This window comes from Citrus sinensis, chromosome 6, assembly GCF_022201045.2.
Source record: "Citrus sinensis cultivar Valencia sweet orange chromosome 6, DVS_A1.0, whole genome shotgun sequence".
NCBI classification, from domain to species: Eukaryota; Viridiplantae; Streptophyta; class Magnoliopsida; order Sapindales; family Rutaceae; genus Citrus; species Citrus sinensis.
In genome coordinates, this window is record NC_068561.1 from 26,030,746 (window position 1) to 26,048,330 (window position 17,585).

The 17,585-nt window shown below is 34.8% G+C and overlaps 4 protein-coding genes across 4 annotated transcripts; 3 read left to right on the forward strand and 1 right to left on the reverse strand.

Annotated features, from left to right (window-relative positions):
* Positions 1–7,928: 7,928 nt before the first annotated feature.
* LOC102607555 (uncharacterized) lies at positions 7,929–8,285 on the forward strand. Its single transcript, XM_015531615.1, has one exon. It carries the CDS (start codon positions 7,929–7,931, stop codon positions 8,283–8,285), a length of 357 nt encoding a protein of 118 aa, XP_015387101.1.
* Positions 8,286–8,447: 162 nt separating this feature from the next.
* LOC102607169 (protein CHLORORESPIRATORY REDUCTION 7, chloroplastic) lies at positions 8,448–9,923 on the reverse strand. The gene is made up of 3 exons (XM_006482688.4): positions 9,765–9,923; positions 9,049–9,176; positions 8,448–8,895 (listed from the first exon to the last, which is right to left on the reverse strand). The coding sequence occupies exons 1-3, from the start codon at positions 9,823–9,825 to the stop codon at positions 8,608–8,610; spliced, it is 477 nt and encodes a 158-aa protein (XP_006482751.1). The 5' UTR covers positions 9,826–9,923; the 3' UTR covers positions 8,448–8,607.
* A 439-nt stretch (positions 9,924–10,362) lies between these two features.
* LOC102607851 (uncharacterized) lies at positions 10,363–11,752 on the forward strand. The gene is made up of 2 exons (XM_006482690.4): positions 10,363–11,173; positions 11,489–11,752. Exons 1-2 carry the CDS (start codon positions 10,518–10,520, stop codon positions 11,706–11,708), a joined length of 876 nt encoding a protein of 291 aa, XP_006482753.1. The 5' UTR covers positions 10,363–10,517; the 3' UTR covers positions 11,709–11,752.
* Positions 11,753–13,348: 1,596 nt separating this feature from the next.
* On the forward strand, positions 13,349–17,539 carry LOC102609211 (LRR receptor-like serine/threonine-protein kinase RPK2). Its single transcript, XM_006482696.2, has one exon. The coding sequence runs from the start codon at positions 13,787–13,789 to the stop codon at positions 17,231–17,233; it is 3,447 nt and encodes a 1,148-aa protein (XP_006482759.1). The 5' UTR covers positions 13,349–13,786; the 3' UTR covers positions 17,234–17,539.
* The last annotated feature ends 46 nt before the right edge of the window (positions 17,540–17,585 follow it).

Here is a 17,585-nt window from a genome sequence, read left to right on the forward strand (position 1 = left end):
TCGCCTCTTCTAGGATTTTTCAGGTATATTAATTAGATTGAAGTGTTTTCAATAATAAGTTTATCATAATTAATTAAAAATTAAAACAACTATTATCAATAGTTAGATGTTGTCGCATTATTATTATGTATATATATATTCCTCAAGTCCAAACCAAATTAAGACACCTTGTCTTATCTTTGTTTCTTGTTGAGAAGATAATTCCATGCCTATTAAAACAATGTAATAAGAAGACCGAAGAAGACATTTTCGTGCGAGTAATGAATTTTTTCAACAATACTAAGTTTTTAGAAATTACATCTTTTTTTTTTTTTTGGTCTTAACCACGAGATATCCTGGGAAGGGTCCCAACTGTGGGAGGCGCCTTTAAGCCCGTACCATAACCCATACTAAAAGTCTCCGCTCGAACCGGGAGGCACATGTTCTCCCAACAAAGACGACTTTCCTGCGACTTGAACTGGGAAGCAAACCCAGTCAGGCAACTTAAGAGGATTCTATTGCTAGTGGAGACAACAATTTCTTGGTAGAAATTACATCTTTAATTAGTAAGTAATTCTTTTTCATCCAGAACAATGCAAGTTATTTCAAACAAGGGATTGTTCTTTATTTATTTACAGGTTTCTCAAGTTCTCTTTGCGTGCACGCGAGGTGGGGTTTCATTGATTTCCAAAAATAGCATAATGTGGGAGAGCAAATGAGCAATTGGGCAAAGTGAAAGTGATGATGATGGCTCTTTTGATTTTGAGCTAAAATTGGTTTGTCATTCTTTGCCCATTTTAGCAACTGTTCTTGATAACCCATCATCACAATCCACCCCCCATTTCCGTCTCCCATTTTTCTCCACTCACATTGCCTAATGTTATTTTTCATTTTTATTTATTTAATTGCATTTCCAACCATTATTTCTCTTTTGCCTTTTTTTTTTTTTTGGGGTTATTTGAAAACAGTGATTATTCAGCGTGCTAATGATGTCAGTAATCAGGGGCATAACTTTTAATGTCAAATTTGGCATTGGCTTTAGAAGATTCAATATATTCTTGAAAGTACAAATTTTTGCTTTGTTGATTCCTTTATATTTGTCCTTCTAAACAAAATGAAATGAACTCAACCAAGCGTTTGCTTATCTTTTTTTGGCCAAATTCACTAAATGTCATGTGCTTCTATTTTATATATTTTTCTTCAATATCTTATCCCATAAAACTAATGGTATTTTTTACAGAATAATTAAATCTATCAAATCTCCTCCACTAGCAATGGTGGTGCTGCCTATAAATATCATATACCATTAAAATCTCTTATATTAATCTGACATAAGATCCTCCCGTTATATGAATTTTCTTAAATTTTTAAAGATTATATGTCATGTGTCGTTCAAATCATCAAATAATCTTAATAGAATAGTCAGATCTAATTCTAAATGTTCGAGGACCTCTGTTATTTGGCAACAAGTTTAGTAACATTACATTGTTCAAATTTTAATTTTACAACGAGAAAGAGAGAGACTGTGAAGATGAATCTATATATATATGTTCAATTTGAAGATTGCCATGTGTACTTCTAAATCAAAAACTCATTCATAATATATTTTTATCGTAAAGAAAATAAAAATAAATCTGCCCAATAAAATTATAGCGGTGGGGATAGCTTAAAATTTCCTAAAAGGAGGTAAGAATTAAATAGCTAAACATGGAAATATAATAAACAAGTGTATAAAAAAAATTAAGTAGACAGCTATAGTTTTAATGACACTACAGGAAGGAAAAAGGAGGGCGTTGGCTGCTTTTGTGATGTGTTGTTGAGTTTAAAATTGCGTAAGCACTTATTATAGCTAAAGAGGGAGGAAGGGCTTTTCCATTTCCATTTCCATTTCCACAACCAACTGGCAGCAGCACTTATTATTATGTACTGAATTGAATAAACAGTGAGTCCGAGAAGTGGGAACCGAGAGAAGCCCAGCTGCAGAAACCGATAGTGAAAAGTTGAGTCATGCATTTTCAAAGTCAAAGTAGTCAATGTTCTTCTCTTTCTACTCCCAGCATCAAACATTGAAATGCTCGTTGATAAGACCATTAGTTAATGGCGACCTGCATATATCTCTCAATGCCTACAGACGCACACCCCTACACCGATTAACAGCGCGTCGGCATTTGAAAAGATGATTACGCCCAAATTTTTAATTAAAGATGCACGACCATATTAAGATTATAAATAAATTAAAAAATATAGAATATAAATTTTAATATATTACATAATAAAATATATTATAGTAAAGTATATATATTTTTAACTCATATCTAACTTTAATATGATCATAAATCTCTGATTAAAAAAAATTAAACATATATATATATATTTTATTTATTTAATGAGAACATCCTCGTTTAACAAAGTGAAGATATTTATCACTAACTGATAAATAAATACAGCCTTTGATATATTAAAATTTATAATTTTTTTTTATTTGTGTGACATTCTCACTTCAACAAAATAAGGATGTCTGAGGGTACTATATAAATATTTTATTCTAATAAGAGTCTTTTATTTTATCACTTACTTTAATAACTTAAGATATCTTTTATTAAATAATAGTTCACATATAGTAATTAGAAAAATACTATTTGAACAGCGACAAGTCAGAAGGAAGACTGCTATAATGCTATCATTTTATATGCCATAATGTTTTTGTAGCATGAACTGTACTCATATTTTTGTCTTCATGTTATCTTACTGTTGTTCTAATAGCAGTATCAATAACAGACATTAATAAAATTATGGATTCCCCTTATAGCATTTATAACTCGCACAAAATTTAAATTACCAAATCCACCTGAATACTACTGTAGGTTTTAATTTTTTTAAGAAAGTCCACCCGCTGTAAGTTTTGACAATTACCAAACTCATAATGGTACTAGATAGATTTTTTTACGAATTCCCACATTTAGAATAAAAAATCTTAAAAGATACTTTTAATAAAACCTAAAAATTAAAATTATATAAATCAGTATGTAAATTTATAACAATAACTTAAAATTTCACATAAAGTGTTCAATTCTAAATTTAATCAACATAGATGAAAAATTAAAATTTCAACATCTATAAAAAAAAAAACATAAGTCCAACACCAATTCTCAAAATACAGAAGTCCATCACTGCAAAAGTGCTTTAAATTAAAAAAATAAATGAAAAACTAGTATTCAAAAGTAACAATACGTTATTCAAAAGTATCACTACTGCACCAACAACAATTATCATTTTATATTCTCATTCAACACAAACTCCAAGAGTTAAAGATTTTTATTTCATTCACCACCATTAATACATATGCAACACAATTCCTATAGCAATGATTTAAGACAAACATTTTCTAACACTAATATGAAGAACAAAATTATAATAAGTATAGGATAATCCATAATTATAAGAAGTATATAATAATCCATAATTACATAATGAAATTAATTTGTATATAATTATTATTATTATTATTGTAAGTATCAAAATTATTAAACTTGAAAAAATTTTTTAAAAAAAGTGCAGCATGGGCATTTATTAAACCGGCTATTTGGCATTTATTAAACCGGCCCGCAATATAGTGTGATTTTAATTTACGATGTCAAATCCACCCGCAACCTACAAAATTATCCGCCGCGGGCGGGTTTTGGTGAGCAGGTTTGTGGGTACTGTTGTCATCCCTATTGCATAGATATTGTTGAAAAAAAGAGAAGATGAAATCAGTTTAGTAAGTTTAATATTGTTCCATATACATTGTGTTGTCCTTAATTTTTAGGTTAAATTTTAGAATTTTAATTTATGATATATTATGTAAAAAGCACTGTAAATTTTGAAGGGTAAAAAAAATAAAATAAAATTAAAGTGTAATGAGAAAAAGCACTGTAAAATTTGTAATCTAATTTTTTTTAAAAAAATAAAATGTAAGTTAAGACTCTTAAGAGGACTTTATCCCAAAAAAAAAAAAAAAAAAAAAAGAGACTCCTAAAGGCTGAGAGGACGCCGGAACAGTTGGATCGTATAGTACTATCTGATCTGTGGCTCTGGAAAATCTGTATTGGAATCAGAGGAAGTAATGGGTTTTTTTTTTTCTTTTTAATTTTCTTTCTCTTTGACCCAACGGATGAAATTAATAATTGAAATTATGGTGATTGATAAGATGTATTTGGTGGTGACAAAAGTCACGTGCCGTTGATATGACCAGAGTGAACTACTGCATTTACTAAAGAACAAGGTAGCAGGTAGCTACTAATTAATTAGCACACATGCCCTTGATGTGACCTTGAATGAATGAATGAATCAATCAATCGGTCACTATAAAGTTAGTCAATAAATACGTAGTAAATACTGTCGTCCTATTATTCTTTAATTGTTGCCCCTTCCCTCCCTCCCTCCCTTGCTTTGCTTTGTGATTATAATATAAGATTTTTTTTTTTATACAGTATATATGCAGTGTGGCACATGTTAAAATATGATTGAATTATCATATGTTTTGAGTTTTACCACTATTTAATCATAACTTAGACTTGTGCATGACATCGCGCACTGTATCAACTTTGCTAGGGTATAAATTAAAAGATTTTTTTAAATAAAATTTTATTAATTATTCTAAATGGTTAAAGCCAGTAAAAAAAATTATTCTTTTTTATTTAGAAAGTTTTCTAGAATTTTTATTTCATTATTTTTGAAAAGATAGAAGTGTTATAATGTTATTATTTTTAAAAAAGAAACTTTTTAATTAAAATAATATAAATTTATTTTTATTTAAAAAACAACTTATTTTTTCACTTTTTTGATTTATCATATAAATAAATAAGTATATTAAAGAATTAAATTAGAATGGCTCCTATAATAATATATATATATTCCCACGTCACAGTTGATATTTGTGCTAATGGTAATGAAAATTTTGGTTAGTTTTCGTGTTGCAAAGCTACAGCTACTTTTATTGTGAAAATCATGCACTCACTCGTGCCACGTTTACGACATTCAATTATTCAACTTACGGTATTGTTACGTTACGTACGTTCTACACATAGTAATAATTTTTGTGTTGAGGTCCACAACTGTTGCTGTGAGTGGCGTACGTTACGTTTAACGTAACGTACGCCAGCCTCAACTTTAATAATAATAATAATAATAATGATAATAATAATAATAATAATAATAATAGTGATAATGTCGTATTATTGGCAATGGAAGGTTACAGATACATACTCGTCGTATGATGAGTATGAATATGTATACACATGGAATTCTTTTCATTGAATCACAGGGGGAAGATGGGAGCACTGCAGCAAGCTCTAATTTTGTCCGATTATATATATATATTATTATTATTGATAGTCAAAATGAACCAATTATTGGTTTGAATGTGTGTTTGTTAATGGCTACCACTTAGTTGTTAAACGTCATAATCCAACTCTAAAAAACTAGATTGATTTTTTTGATGTCACATCTTTGGTTGTCTATTAATTCATTTCAGTGATATATATATATATATATATATATATATATATACACACACACATAAATAATGATAAGGATGTGACGTAAAGAAAGCTAATTAAATTTGAATTGACCTCCCTCTCCCCTGTTCTCCTCTAAAATTTAGTACGCTTTGCCTCAAATTTATATAATTGAGCCGGCCCAAAAATCTCTTTTGGTGCGTTGACCAAGTCAGAATTGATTTGAACTTCCACTCTAATTAAATTCTATATATATATATATATACACACATATAAATATGCTTAATTTCTGGTGCGGATAATTAAACATAATTTGCATAAGAAACATAGCTTTAGTAAAAAAAAAAAAAAAAGAGAGAGAGAGAGAAAAAAAGTAAACCTACACGATCTTTTACTTGGATATAAAAATATATCATATTTATTCTTTAAAGCGCCTTATTCATTGAACTTATATATATATATATATATATAAATAGAAATAAGTGGAATTTTCATCATTGCTTGCTTAAAAATTTATCCGGATTTGTCATTTACCTGTATCCCCACTAGACAATTGCTTGGTTCTGAAGGTAATTACTTGGATAAGATTGAATAATGTTATTGAAATTATTAGGTGATGACGTTGTAATTATGATAGCCGATTTTATTGAATTCTCATTAGTGCGTGCATGAATACGAGTAGTGGAAATTGATTATGGACAGACAGACAGACAGACGGGTTTTATATATTTTGGAATCGATCGACTATTGTCGTCATCATGCATGATAAGATTAATTAATTAATTAAAGCCCAGTTTTAATTCGGTCAGTCAAACCACACGACCGACCACTTTCAATTCTCCATATACCATATAAACCATAAATTAAATTATGCTTACGAATATTTTAAAATTTCAAGTATTATATAATATAAATGATTTCCGGTCTAAGTCTAACCCCATGCCATGAACAAGTACGCAGAGAAATTGGCTTCCCGGCCACCCTTCTAGATGTACGACGTTTTAAGAGATTATTGTTTGTTTAATTTACTGTGTGTTAATAATATAATGATCGAATTCAACAAAATTAACTCAGTATACATACATACATACATACATACGTACGTACGTACATGCAGCAATCATTCAGTTTACACACACACTTCACTCTGAGTACGCAGACAAGGGTCAATTGCTGGCGTAGCACATTATTAGTTATACTATATTAATTCCAAAGAATGAATAACAAGCATTAAAAAAAAAAAAAAAAAAAAAACTCAAAAGCGGTATGCCTATAACCATACGTTGTCACATAATCCATTTATACAATTTAATTTATTGTTATATGTACCATGACTGTGGTCGCAAATATTAAGGTTTTTTATAATTAATGTACATCATATATCATGATTTGAAAATTAAAGACAAAATTTATTCGAAGAAGAATGACCACAACCACCTAATTCGTACATATCCATTTTATACAGAATCAACTAATGGAAACACATTATGTGTTCATATCAATCAAATAATCAATATTGATACAAAATTATAGTTTAATTAACCCAACACACACACACACACACACACACACATATGTGTGTGTGTGTATTAATAAATTTTCAATAAATAATCCCTTATTTTATGGACAAACTAATTATATATAGATATTTCATAAAAAGGATATCTAAGTAAGAGATAATCCCCCCCCCCCCCCTCCAAAAAAAACCCTAATACCATATATTTTATTTTACAATATATTAAAATTTACATTTTTTTCCTTTCTAACTTATCCTTAATTGTAAAAGATAATTGTTCATAATTCGCGACAAAGTCAAATAAAGACACTGTTTTGCTTGTAATTGAAAGAAGAATGGGTCCTTAACTAAATTGCTTTGGAAATATATGCGCATCTTCTCGATCTATGGATTACTCGCGTCATTCAAAGCCATGTGTTATTTCGTTAGTTAAGCGGTGTGGTGGCTAATGAAGGGAAAAAAAATTGAATTTTTGAATTAAACAAAGTAAGTATATTATCCAATAAATTAGATACTATTAAATATTTTAATTTTTTTCATAAAAAATATTTTAAATTGTTAAGACCACACTATGATGATGTATATGATCGTATCCGTTAAAATGTGGCCACTAGTACCAACTAACCTCATTACAACTAGATACTGCCACGTCAAGCATGGACCCACAACTTGGGTAATCATCGAGCTTATTTGTTATATATATATATATATATATATATATATATATCGTGTGTGTGTGTGTGTGAAATTTTGAACTCCCAACGGGCAGCAAGTGAAAAAATTCGACCGTTGCTAGTCCAAAGTCCTGAAATAAAACAAGTGTCTTGAAAATTAAATGTACAACCGCTGCTAGCCTGCTAGTGCTCTCTCTGTGTATCTGCTTCTTCTTCCTTCCAATATTTCTCTTTAATTAAACATAAACAAGGGAATTAACAATGGAGAACGCGATTGAAACGCTTGCATTGAAGAAGAGCTGTCCCGCGCCTGAACCTGAATCATCACGCAGCAGCTGCCAGCTTATTATGGCAACGGAGGAGTACAAAACGAAAACGCATCCTCAGCCTCAAGAATCGAGAAAAACTAACACCCCAGATCGGCTTAAAGTGCCTAAAGCATTCAAGTACCCTGAAAGTGAAAGGTACAGGAGCCCAACTGATTCAATGATGTCACCTGTTACTAAAGGATTGCTTGCTAGACACAGAAAGGGACCTGCCCTTCTCCTCCCACCTACCATCAACCACCAGCAGATTCAAGAATTGCTTGTTCAGAATGTGGGCTTGCTTCACAACTGATCAACCTCTGTGGTGTTATTGTTTCCTTGATGCTGATGGACGATCGGATTCTTGAACCTGATGATGAGATGAATTTGTCTGCCAGCTCTTTTTGTGTGCGTGTGTGTGTGCGTGTGTGAAATTAATAATTTGCTCTCCCTCTCCAGGTTACTTGCTGCATAATTCATCATCATCAGTTGTTCTGTAATAAAATTACTAATTATTGTGATTGTTGTTCATCAATCTATTCATGCGCTAGCTTGTGCTAATAAGTTACCAATGCGTGGGTTGAACTTGAATCTCTATTAATACAATACTGATGATGCTGATGATCAGTAGTACATCACTCCAAGCGAACTTCATACCACTGGATTGAACCCACATCGCCCTGGAGTTCAAGTTCGCAGACGTTAGTTATTAGGAAAGCAACAGCTTCATCAATGGTTGCAAATTTTGCAAGGTCAGGAGGCAAACCACCCTTCCCAACTTGGCCTGCCCAATTTTCAAGCCAATATTTCAACCTGGCTTTTAGCTCTTCTTCTGTAACAAATTTCTCCTCTACTCCTGGTTCTAATAGCACATACGTTTCCGTCCTCGAATACGCCATTCTCCTCCTCCTTGTTGCACAAATCTGAACCAATTAATGAGAAACCAAAATCCATTTACCAAATTACTCAAATATTTCGAAATTCCAAGTATATAACCTGTGTAACAGCTAACAAGCAGATGGATGGTGTGAGTATATCAAAATATTTTTACTTCAACAAAAAAAAAAAAAAAAAACCTTAGCTGCTGCATCTTTTCTCCGGCTTGTCAACTTAGGCAATTGGGAGTTTAAAGAAAAGCTGCAAGTCTCAGCAAGTGAACATACTTGAACTCGAGTATTATGCCTCGGAGTTGGAGCATTTTTACCTGCAAATCGATGAAGTGATTGCAGCATTCATACTTATCAAAATCTTGACAATGGTCTAAATGGGATTCTTGGATTATAAATATTGTTTAAACAAATCCAATGAATTAAAATATAATTTATTTATGTTCTTCAAGAGAATTAAGCTAGGTTATGCATTACGTTTCAATTTTCATAGCTGAAGATATCTTTACAATTATAATTAAACTGATTCAGTAGTCCTGTAAAATGGTTTCTCAAGTGGCTAATAATTAATGGATACAAAGGGCTTCATTGTGTACGTCAATAACCATTAATTGTACAAAATTCTAACATTAATATTACTCGATTCAGCATTCATTAATGCAATTATTCTCAATCATGTCATTTATCCGACGCTATATACTAACCAGAAAACTCAAAAATTATGCAGCAAATATCTAATCTCAACTTGATTACTATCATTTCATGGAAAACAAAATAATGAACCTTTAGCTCAATCTCAAGTTCTTCATCAGTTTATAATATATGCCAAAAAAAAAAATGAAGAAAAGAAAAGGCACCAATGGAATGGCAACAAAGAGAAAAGGGTATTAATAGAGTGTGCTTACAGTCAAAACTCTCAACTCTATTGCCGAGTAGCTGGTCATTTAAGATTAAAACTCCCTCCATTGAAGCAGTTTTGCAGCCTGAAACCCTCAGATAGCATTTAATTTTTTATGGACCAACTGATACAACAGAGTTTAGCGATAACATGATAAACTTAGCCTCTGTTTTCTTCTAGGATTAATTTCACCTTCGAGTTTCAATATATTCACATTAATGCCATCGTAATTTCGGATGGGCAAATTAAGCCCTGCACGCCGAACATAATTACGGTTATACCGGTGAATGTAGTTAGTGTTTGGCTTTGGTTACTTGTCCAATAAACCTAGATGGCTATTCTAGGACAACTACAAGAGACACAATGGAGCAACGAAGGGTAACTGAACTAATATAACTAACGTTTTACAATTAGTTAGCAATGTACAGTACTAGAAGATTCTGTTATTTAATTTGTTACACAAAGTCATAAATATAAACGCCAATTTGAAAAAAAGAAAAAGAAAAAATAAATGTTATTTACTTTAATTACCTACCGGTAGTTATAACTTCCCGGCTGTCTTTAATTTGCATCTTCTTGTTATTAAATGTACAAGCACTAGCAAGACTTTTTCAATTAATTTTGAGGGAAGCGAAGAAGATGGATAGAGAGATTATATTAATATGCATGGATTTGGAAAATTTGGAAGCATATTGATTCTAGCACTAGCAGTAAAGTAATCGAGGGAGATACCCGTCCGCTTGTTCTTTGTGTAATTGACATGGATAAGCTCAGTCGTCAAACTCACAAATCTAAAGGACATGGAGACGGAGGTGCAGAGCCGGAAGTATCTATTTCTATTTCTAACTCTAACTCATCACCAGATGATCACATCGAGAATACGCATAGCGGATCATCATCATCAGCCGCGTACTCGAATTCTGATTCACAACCAGAAGGGTACGACCCTAACAGGATTCCAGCATCAATTTTTGGTAATAGGCCTGCAAATCCAGGGGAATGGAGTGTGGCCTCCAATGAGTCATTATTCAGTCTTCACATAGCGAATGGCAGCTTGTCGAGAGAGAATTTTCTTATGTTGTATAAATCTGGAGAACTAGGCAGGCTAGATGAGCCTGCAGTAGTTATTAAACCGGGGAATTTTCTTAAGCCTCCTCACGAGCCTGAGCCTGAGCCAGAGCCCGAGGCTAATAAACTTCCCAGGAGTACCGCCCAAGACCAAGCCCAAGAGAACTCTAGGACTAGTAGTCATTTTCACCCATGCTTGCCCCCTGTCGCTGAAGCAGATCACATCATGGACAAAATATCTGAACAAACGGAAAAGCACTTAAATCTCATTGATCATGCGGCAAATCCCCAGGCCACTAGCCCTTCTGCTGACAGTGTTAACAGCAACAAATCTTTTGCATTCCCAGTGTAAGTGTGTATATATATATATATCTGTACATATATATACATATAATTTTTCAATTCAATCTGGAATCCTAACTTTAATAAAATCATTAAAGTCAAGGATAAATTAAAAAATAAAATAAATACATTCTCTAATGCATTGTATTTTGTCTTATAATATATTAAAATTTAATTTTTTTTTATCTTTTTTCTAATCCTGATTAAACAACCACTCTACATACATATATGTATATGTTACACGAATTCTCAATACACACCCGCATGCTTGCATGAATTATACACACACACACCAATTACTAATGCAGCTTTTCACTTCAGATTTGAACGGGATGAGGTTACAAACAGATCTATAAACATGAAAATAGCAACGGCAGAATCAGAGAAGCAGCAGCAGGCTACTAGTGAGCCACAGGTACAAGAGCCTCAAAGTGAAAAAAAGCTGCAGCCAGAAAAACCCAAAACAAATCCAAAGCCTGGTGGTGGCAGCAGCAGCTGGTTTTCTTGTTTCCCGTGTTTCTCACAACGTCATGGGAAATAATTAAAATGAAGCTCAAATTATAAGAGTCTTTCAACATTTTAGCAGCTAATTTTGTATAAGAATGCTTCCATTTCTGACCGACTTCGTTCACAACCCCAGTGTTGAAACATGAAACATTAGCTACAAAAGTATCATTCATAATTTCATATATAGGATATCGTTCTCATCACGGGATTGTTTTTTCTGTGAAATTATTTGTGGAGCCGTGCTCTAGCGAACCAGACGTCACCACCACGGTAATGGTTTCAGAACTTATTGCCTGTGTGGTAGATGGAAACACGTGTTTTGAACTTACAATAATAAGGCCGGTAATAATAATAATAATCATACAAGAAGGGGGGGATTCAAGCAGATTTTCTTTTTATTCATTAAAAGAAAAGAAAAGAAAAAATACCACCCTTATCCAGTGTAAATGCAGTTGAAAGAGATTGGTCCTTAAACACACATCACAAATCGGTCTCTGTTGTTGTAAAATGAGGCAGAAAAATCAACTGAATAAGCAGTCCAACTTGATTTCCTGTCTGAATTATATTGAAAAGCCATTTTTGGCAGAATTAATTACACAGGAATCGCATCACATCATCTTGTGGAAAAATTAATTAATCTAATATAATAATGAATAGTGGTTCGGCTGTTGTCAAAATCGACTGACTGGCGGTCAAGAACACAATTGTTGAATCACAAAATTGGGGAAACTGCCAAGAAATCTCAGAAACAACTTGTGGGACGGACAGTCTTAAGTCTACGTTACATTTCATCAAGTTTTGCATTACACGTCACAAATATATATATATATATATATTTCTACTTTTTTTTTTTAAATGAAGGGAACAATACATGAGAGATAACTCGGCAAGTAATGTATGACAAAATATTTGAAAGATATATATACTTTGTTGCACTGTAGCGTAACGCTGTAGACATGTCCCAAGAAAAATAAAAATCAAAATATGCGGCATCTTTGGATCAATTTTGATTCTGTCTAAATGACGTCGTGCTTCTGTCACTTAGACGTCAGCTTCTTTAATCTACTGGATTTTATAATTTTACATCAAGATAATTCAGCAGCAGACAAGTTGTTCGTCTTTTTTTGCCAAGAAGTGGACCCTTTTTTTTTTTTCTTTTTTTCTTTTTTTGCCCTTTCTTGTGAGTCTTGGAGATATGACGACTGAGTAAAAATTGTTGGTATTTAATATTTTAATCTTACTTATAAACTTACGTCTTATGTTTCACCACAAGGTTTGATGTTTCTTAAACTTGATAGAAATAATTAATGAAAATCAAAAGTAATTAGCCCCGCTGGCAGGCAGCACGCTCAAGCCTCTCACTTAAGCGCTCTCTAATCTCATCTCACTCAATTATTGATTAGACTGACATAAATGAAAAAGGGCAAAGAAAGGGTCGGCCAGGTAACCTTCTGGAAGGGCAGCCCCACAAGTGGACTCCTTTATCCACATCCACGTGTTTAAGTCTTTAAGCAATCTTTATTATTATTATTATTATTATTTTATTTTTTTTGGGGTTAAACCCCCCATCTCGTATATAAAGGCTAACGACCATCAACTCTTAAATTCACGGCCTTGGTGTATTTATTGACCTGCCATGGACCCCACACTCTCTGCTACTGAGTATGTTCACCGGGCCCCATTCCTTTTCTAAAACGACAACACTCATAATTAAAAAAAAAAAAAAACTATATTGTCCACAAAAGGGTATCATTTTTTGATTAATAATTAACAAAATTAAAATAACATAAGAAGATGGAGAAGAAAGAAAATGAAGAAAAGAGGGGAAAAAAAAAAAAGAGGAAAAAGAAAAAAAAGGAAGAGACAGTAAAAAGAAAACGCGTTTTTCTCCAAAGAAGCCACTGTTGAACCTGTTGAAGAAATCTCCTCTCTCTCTCTCTCTCTCTCTTCCCCCCCCCCCCCCAATTTCTTTGTTTTCGTCTAACCAGAACCAAAAATTAGGGTTAGGGTTTGAGTTTTCAAGGAAATAAAAACCCTCTCTCTTTTATCTTCTCCTACAAAGAGAAAGGGGGTTTAGGGTTTGTAAAGAACCCTCAAGAGGGTAATCAAAAAATGGTTGCTTTTCACTCTTCCGTGATCAAATGGTACTTTTTGCACAAACCCATCTCCTCAGTTTCACTGTTTCTGCTTTTAGTGGTCAGCTTTAGTTTAAACGGCATCGTTCATGCCGGCTCGGATGATAAATCTGTGCTGATACAGTTCAAGAACTCGGTTTCAGACCCGTCTGGCTTGCTTTCGAGCTGGAATCTGAAAGATAGCTCCGATCACTGCACTTGGCCTGGTGTGTCTTGCGACTCTAATTCGCGTGTGGTTTCACTTAACATTTCTGGCAGTGGCAAAGAAGGTAAATTTACTGAAACTGGAAATCGGTTTCAATTTTCTTGTTCTGATTATGATCAGTTTCCAATTTATGGATTTGGTATTCGAAGGAATTGTAAGGGTGTTAATGGAAAGCTGAGTGGTGAACTGTTGCCCGTGATTGCTAATCTTACCGAACTTAGAATTTTATCTCTTCCATTTAATGGGTTTCATGGTGAGATTCCTAATGAAATCTGGAGTATGGGAAACTTGGAGGTTCTTGATTTAGAGGGAAATCTGTTGAATGGGATCTTGCCTGATTCTGGTTTCCACTTAAAAAGTCTTCGGGTTCTTAATTTAGGGTTTAATAGGATTACCGGTGAGATACCGGCCTCCTTCTCAGATTTTGTGAATTTAGAAGAGTTAAATTTGGCTGGTAATCTGGTGAATGGAACAGTGCCCACATTTATTGGGAGATTAAAAAGGGTGTATTTGTCGTTCAATAGGCTAGTTGGTTCTGTCCCAAGTAAGATTGGAGAGAAATGTACAAATCTTGAGCATTTGGATCTGTCAGGGAATTACTTGGTTGGTGGGATTCCGCGGAGCTTGGGTAATTGTTTTCAGGTGCGATCATTGTTGCTGTTTTCGAATATGTTGGAGGAGACTATTCCAGCTGAATTGGGAACGCTTCAGAATCTTGAGGTACTGGATGTGTCGAGGAATAGTCTTAGTGGTTCGATACCAGTAGATCTCGGGAATTGTTCCAAATTGGCTATTCTTGTGCTTTCAAATCTCTTTGATACATATGAAGATGTTCGTTATTCAAGAGGGCAATCTCTGGTGGATCAACCGAGTTTTATGAATGATGATTTTAACTTTTTTGAAGGTGGGATTCCTGAGGCAGTTTCATCCCTTCCGAACTTGAGGATATTGTGGGCACCGAGGGCAACGCTTGAAGGAAACTTCCCTAGCAACTGGGGGGCCTGTGACAACTTGGAAATGCTGAATTTGGGTCACAATTTTTTCTCTGGAAAGAATCTTGGTGTGCTTGGTCCCTGCAAGAACCTGCTATTTCTTGACTTAAGCTCAAATCAGCTCACCGGAGAGCTTGCTCGTGAACTGCCAGTGCCTTGTATGACCATGTTTGATGTCAGCGGAAACGCGTTGTCTGGTTCAATACCTACATTCAGTAACATGGTATGCCCTCCTGTGCCTTACTTGAGCAGGAATCTCTTTGAAAGCTACAACCCGTCGACAGCTTATTTATCACTTTTTGCAAAGAAATCCCAGGCTGGGACTCCTTTGCCACTACGTGGAAGAGATGGTTTTCTTGCAATTTTCCACAATTTTGGAGGCAATAACTTTAGTGGCAGTCTCCCTTCCATGCCAGTTGCTCCTGAAAGATTAGGGAAACAAACTGTGTACGCAATCGTTGCTGGAGATAACAAGCTCAGTGGGTCTTTTCCAGGGAACATGTTTGGGATATGTAATAGATTGGATTCATTAATGGTTAATGTTAGCAACAACAGAATAGCTGGTCAGCTTCCAGCTGAAATTGGTAGAATGTGCAAATCTCTTAAATTTCTGGATGCATCCGGGAATCAGATTGTTGGGCCTATTCCTCGTGGTGTTGGGGAATTAGTGTCTCTTGTTGCCCTTAATTTGAGTTGGAACCTTATGCACGATCAGATTCCGACCACTCTTGGGCAGATGAAGGGTCTAAAGTATCTTTCTTTGGCTGGTAATAATCTCACTGGCTCTATTCCTTCCAGTCTGGGTCAGCTGCAGTTATTGGAAGTGCTGGACCTTTCTTCAAATTCTCTATCGGGTTTGATTCCTGACGACCTTGAGAACTTGAGAAACCTGACTGTTCTTCTTCTCAACAACAATAAACTCTCTGGGAAGATTCCCTCTGGTTTGGCAAATGTCTCTACGCTCTCAGCATTTAATGTGTCCTTCAATAACCTATCTGGACCGTTGCCCTCAAGTAAAAATTTGATGAAATGTAGCAGTGTTCTTGGAAACCCTTACCTACGTCCTTGCCGGGCATTTACTCTAACAGAACCATCTCAAGATCTGCATGGGGTTGGGGTTGGAGATCCAAGTAACTATTCGACAGCACCATCTGAAAGCCCACCAAGTAATGGGAACCGAGGTTTCAATTCAATTGAGATTGCATCCATAGCATCTGCATCAGCCATTGTTTCAGTTCTTTTGGCTCTCATTGTGTTGTTCGTCTATACGAGAAAATGGAATCCACAGTCCAAAGTAATGGGTTCTACTAGAAAGGAAGTAACAATTTTCACAGAGATTGGAGTCCCATTGTCATTTGAGAGTGTTGTTCAGGCCACAGGTAATTTCAATGCCAGCAACTGCATTGGAAATGGAGGTTTTGGGGCCACTTACAAGGCAGAGATATCGCCTGGAGTCTTGGTGGCAATAAAACGGCTTGCTGTTGGACGGTTTCAAGGGGTCCAACAATTTCATGCTGAGATCAAAACTCTTGGAAGGCTCCGCCATCCAAATCTGGTAACTCTAATTGGTTATCATGCCAGTGAAACAGAGATGTTCCTTATATACAATTACTTGCCTGGGGGTAATTTGGAGAACTTCATCCAGCAAAGATCCACAAGGGCTGTGGATTGGAGGGTACTCCACAAGATTGCTCTGGATATAGCTCGTGCCCTTGCTTACCTCCATGATCAGTGTGTACCACGCGTTCTCCATCGTGATGTGAAGCCTAGCAATATCCTGTTGGATGATGATTTCAATGCATATCTATCTGACTTCGGCTTGGCCCGGCTTCTGGGTCCTTCAGAAACCCATGCCACTACGGGAGTGGCTGGGACATTTGGTTATGTTGCTCCAGAATATGCAATGACTTGCCGCGTTTCTGACAAAGCAGATGTCTACAGTTATGGGGTTGTGCTTCTTGAGCTACTTTCAGATAAGAAAGCTCTGGATCCCTCATTTTCTTCATATGGGAATGGATTCAACATTGTTGCATGGGGATGTATGCTCCTTCGTCAAGGTCGGGCCAAGGAATTCTTCACGGCAGGGTTGTGGGATGCAGGCCCTCATGATGATTTAGTAGAAGTTTTGCACTTGGCAGTTGTGTGTACTGTTGATTCTCTTTCAACCAGGCCGACTATGAAGCAAGTTGTACGACGGCTTAAGCAACTGCAACCCGCTTCCTGCTAGTGTCCACCCTTATCGTACTTTTGTTAATTAACGTAGTTTATTTTGTAGAGGTGAGCCTTTTTTGCTGTAATTTATGTTTCAACAGTCGGCATCGTCTACGGGATGCATTAGGTAGAGTACTGAAGTGTAGTTAATTCCACGTGTAAATTGTACTATAGTTTAGCACCCCTTTTCAATGCCATTTTTCTGATTATAGGGGGCTTGCTGATGAATCTGCAGAAGAATGCAGATATTTGTTGTCAACATACTTGTATTTTGTAGCTTCGTTTGTTGTTAAATAAAAGGATAGAGATATTATCTGCAGAATCATGATTTTTCATATTGATGGTACAAAAGATTTCGGCAATAACCG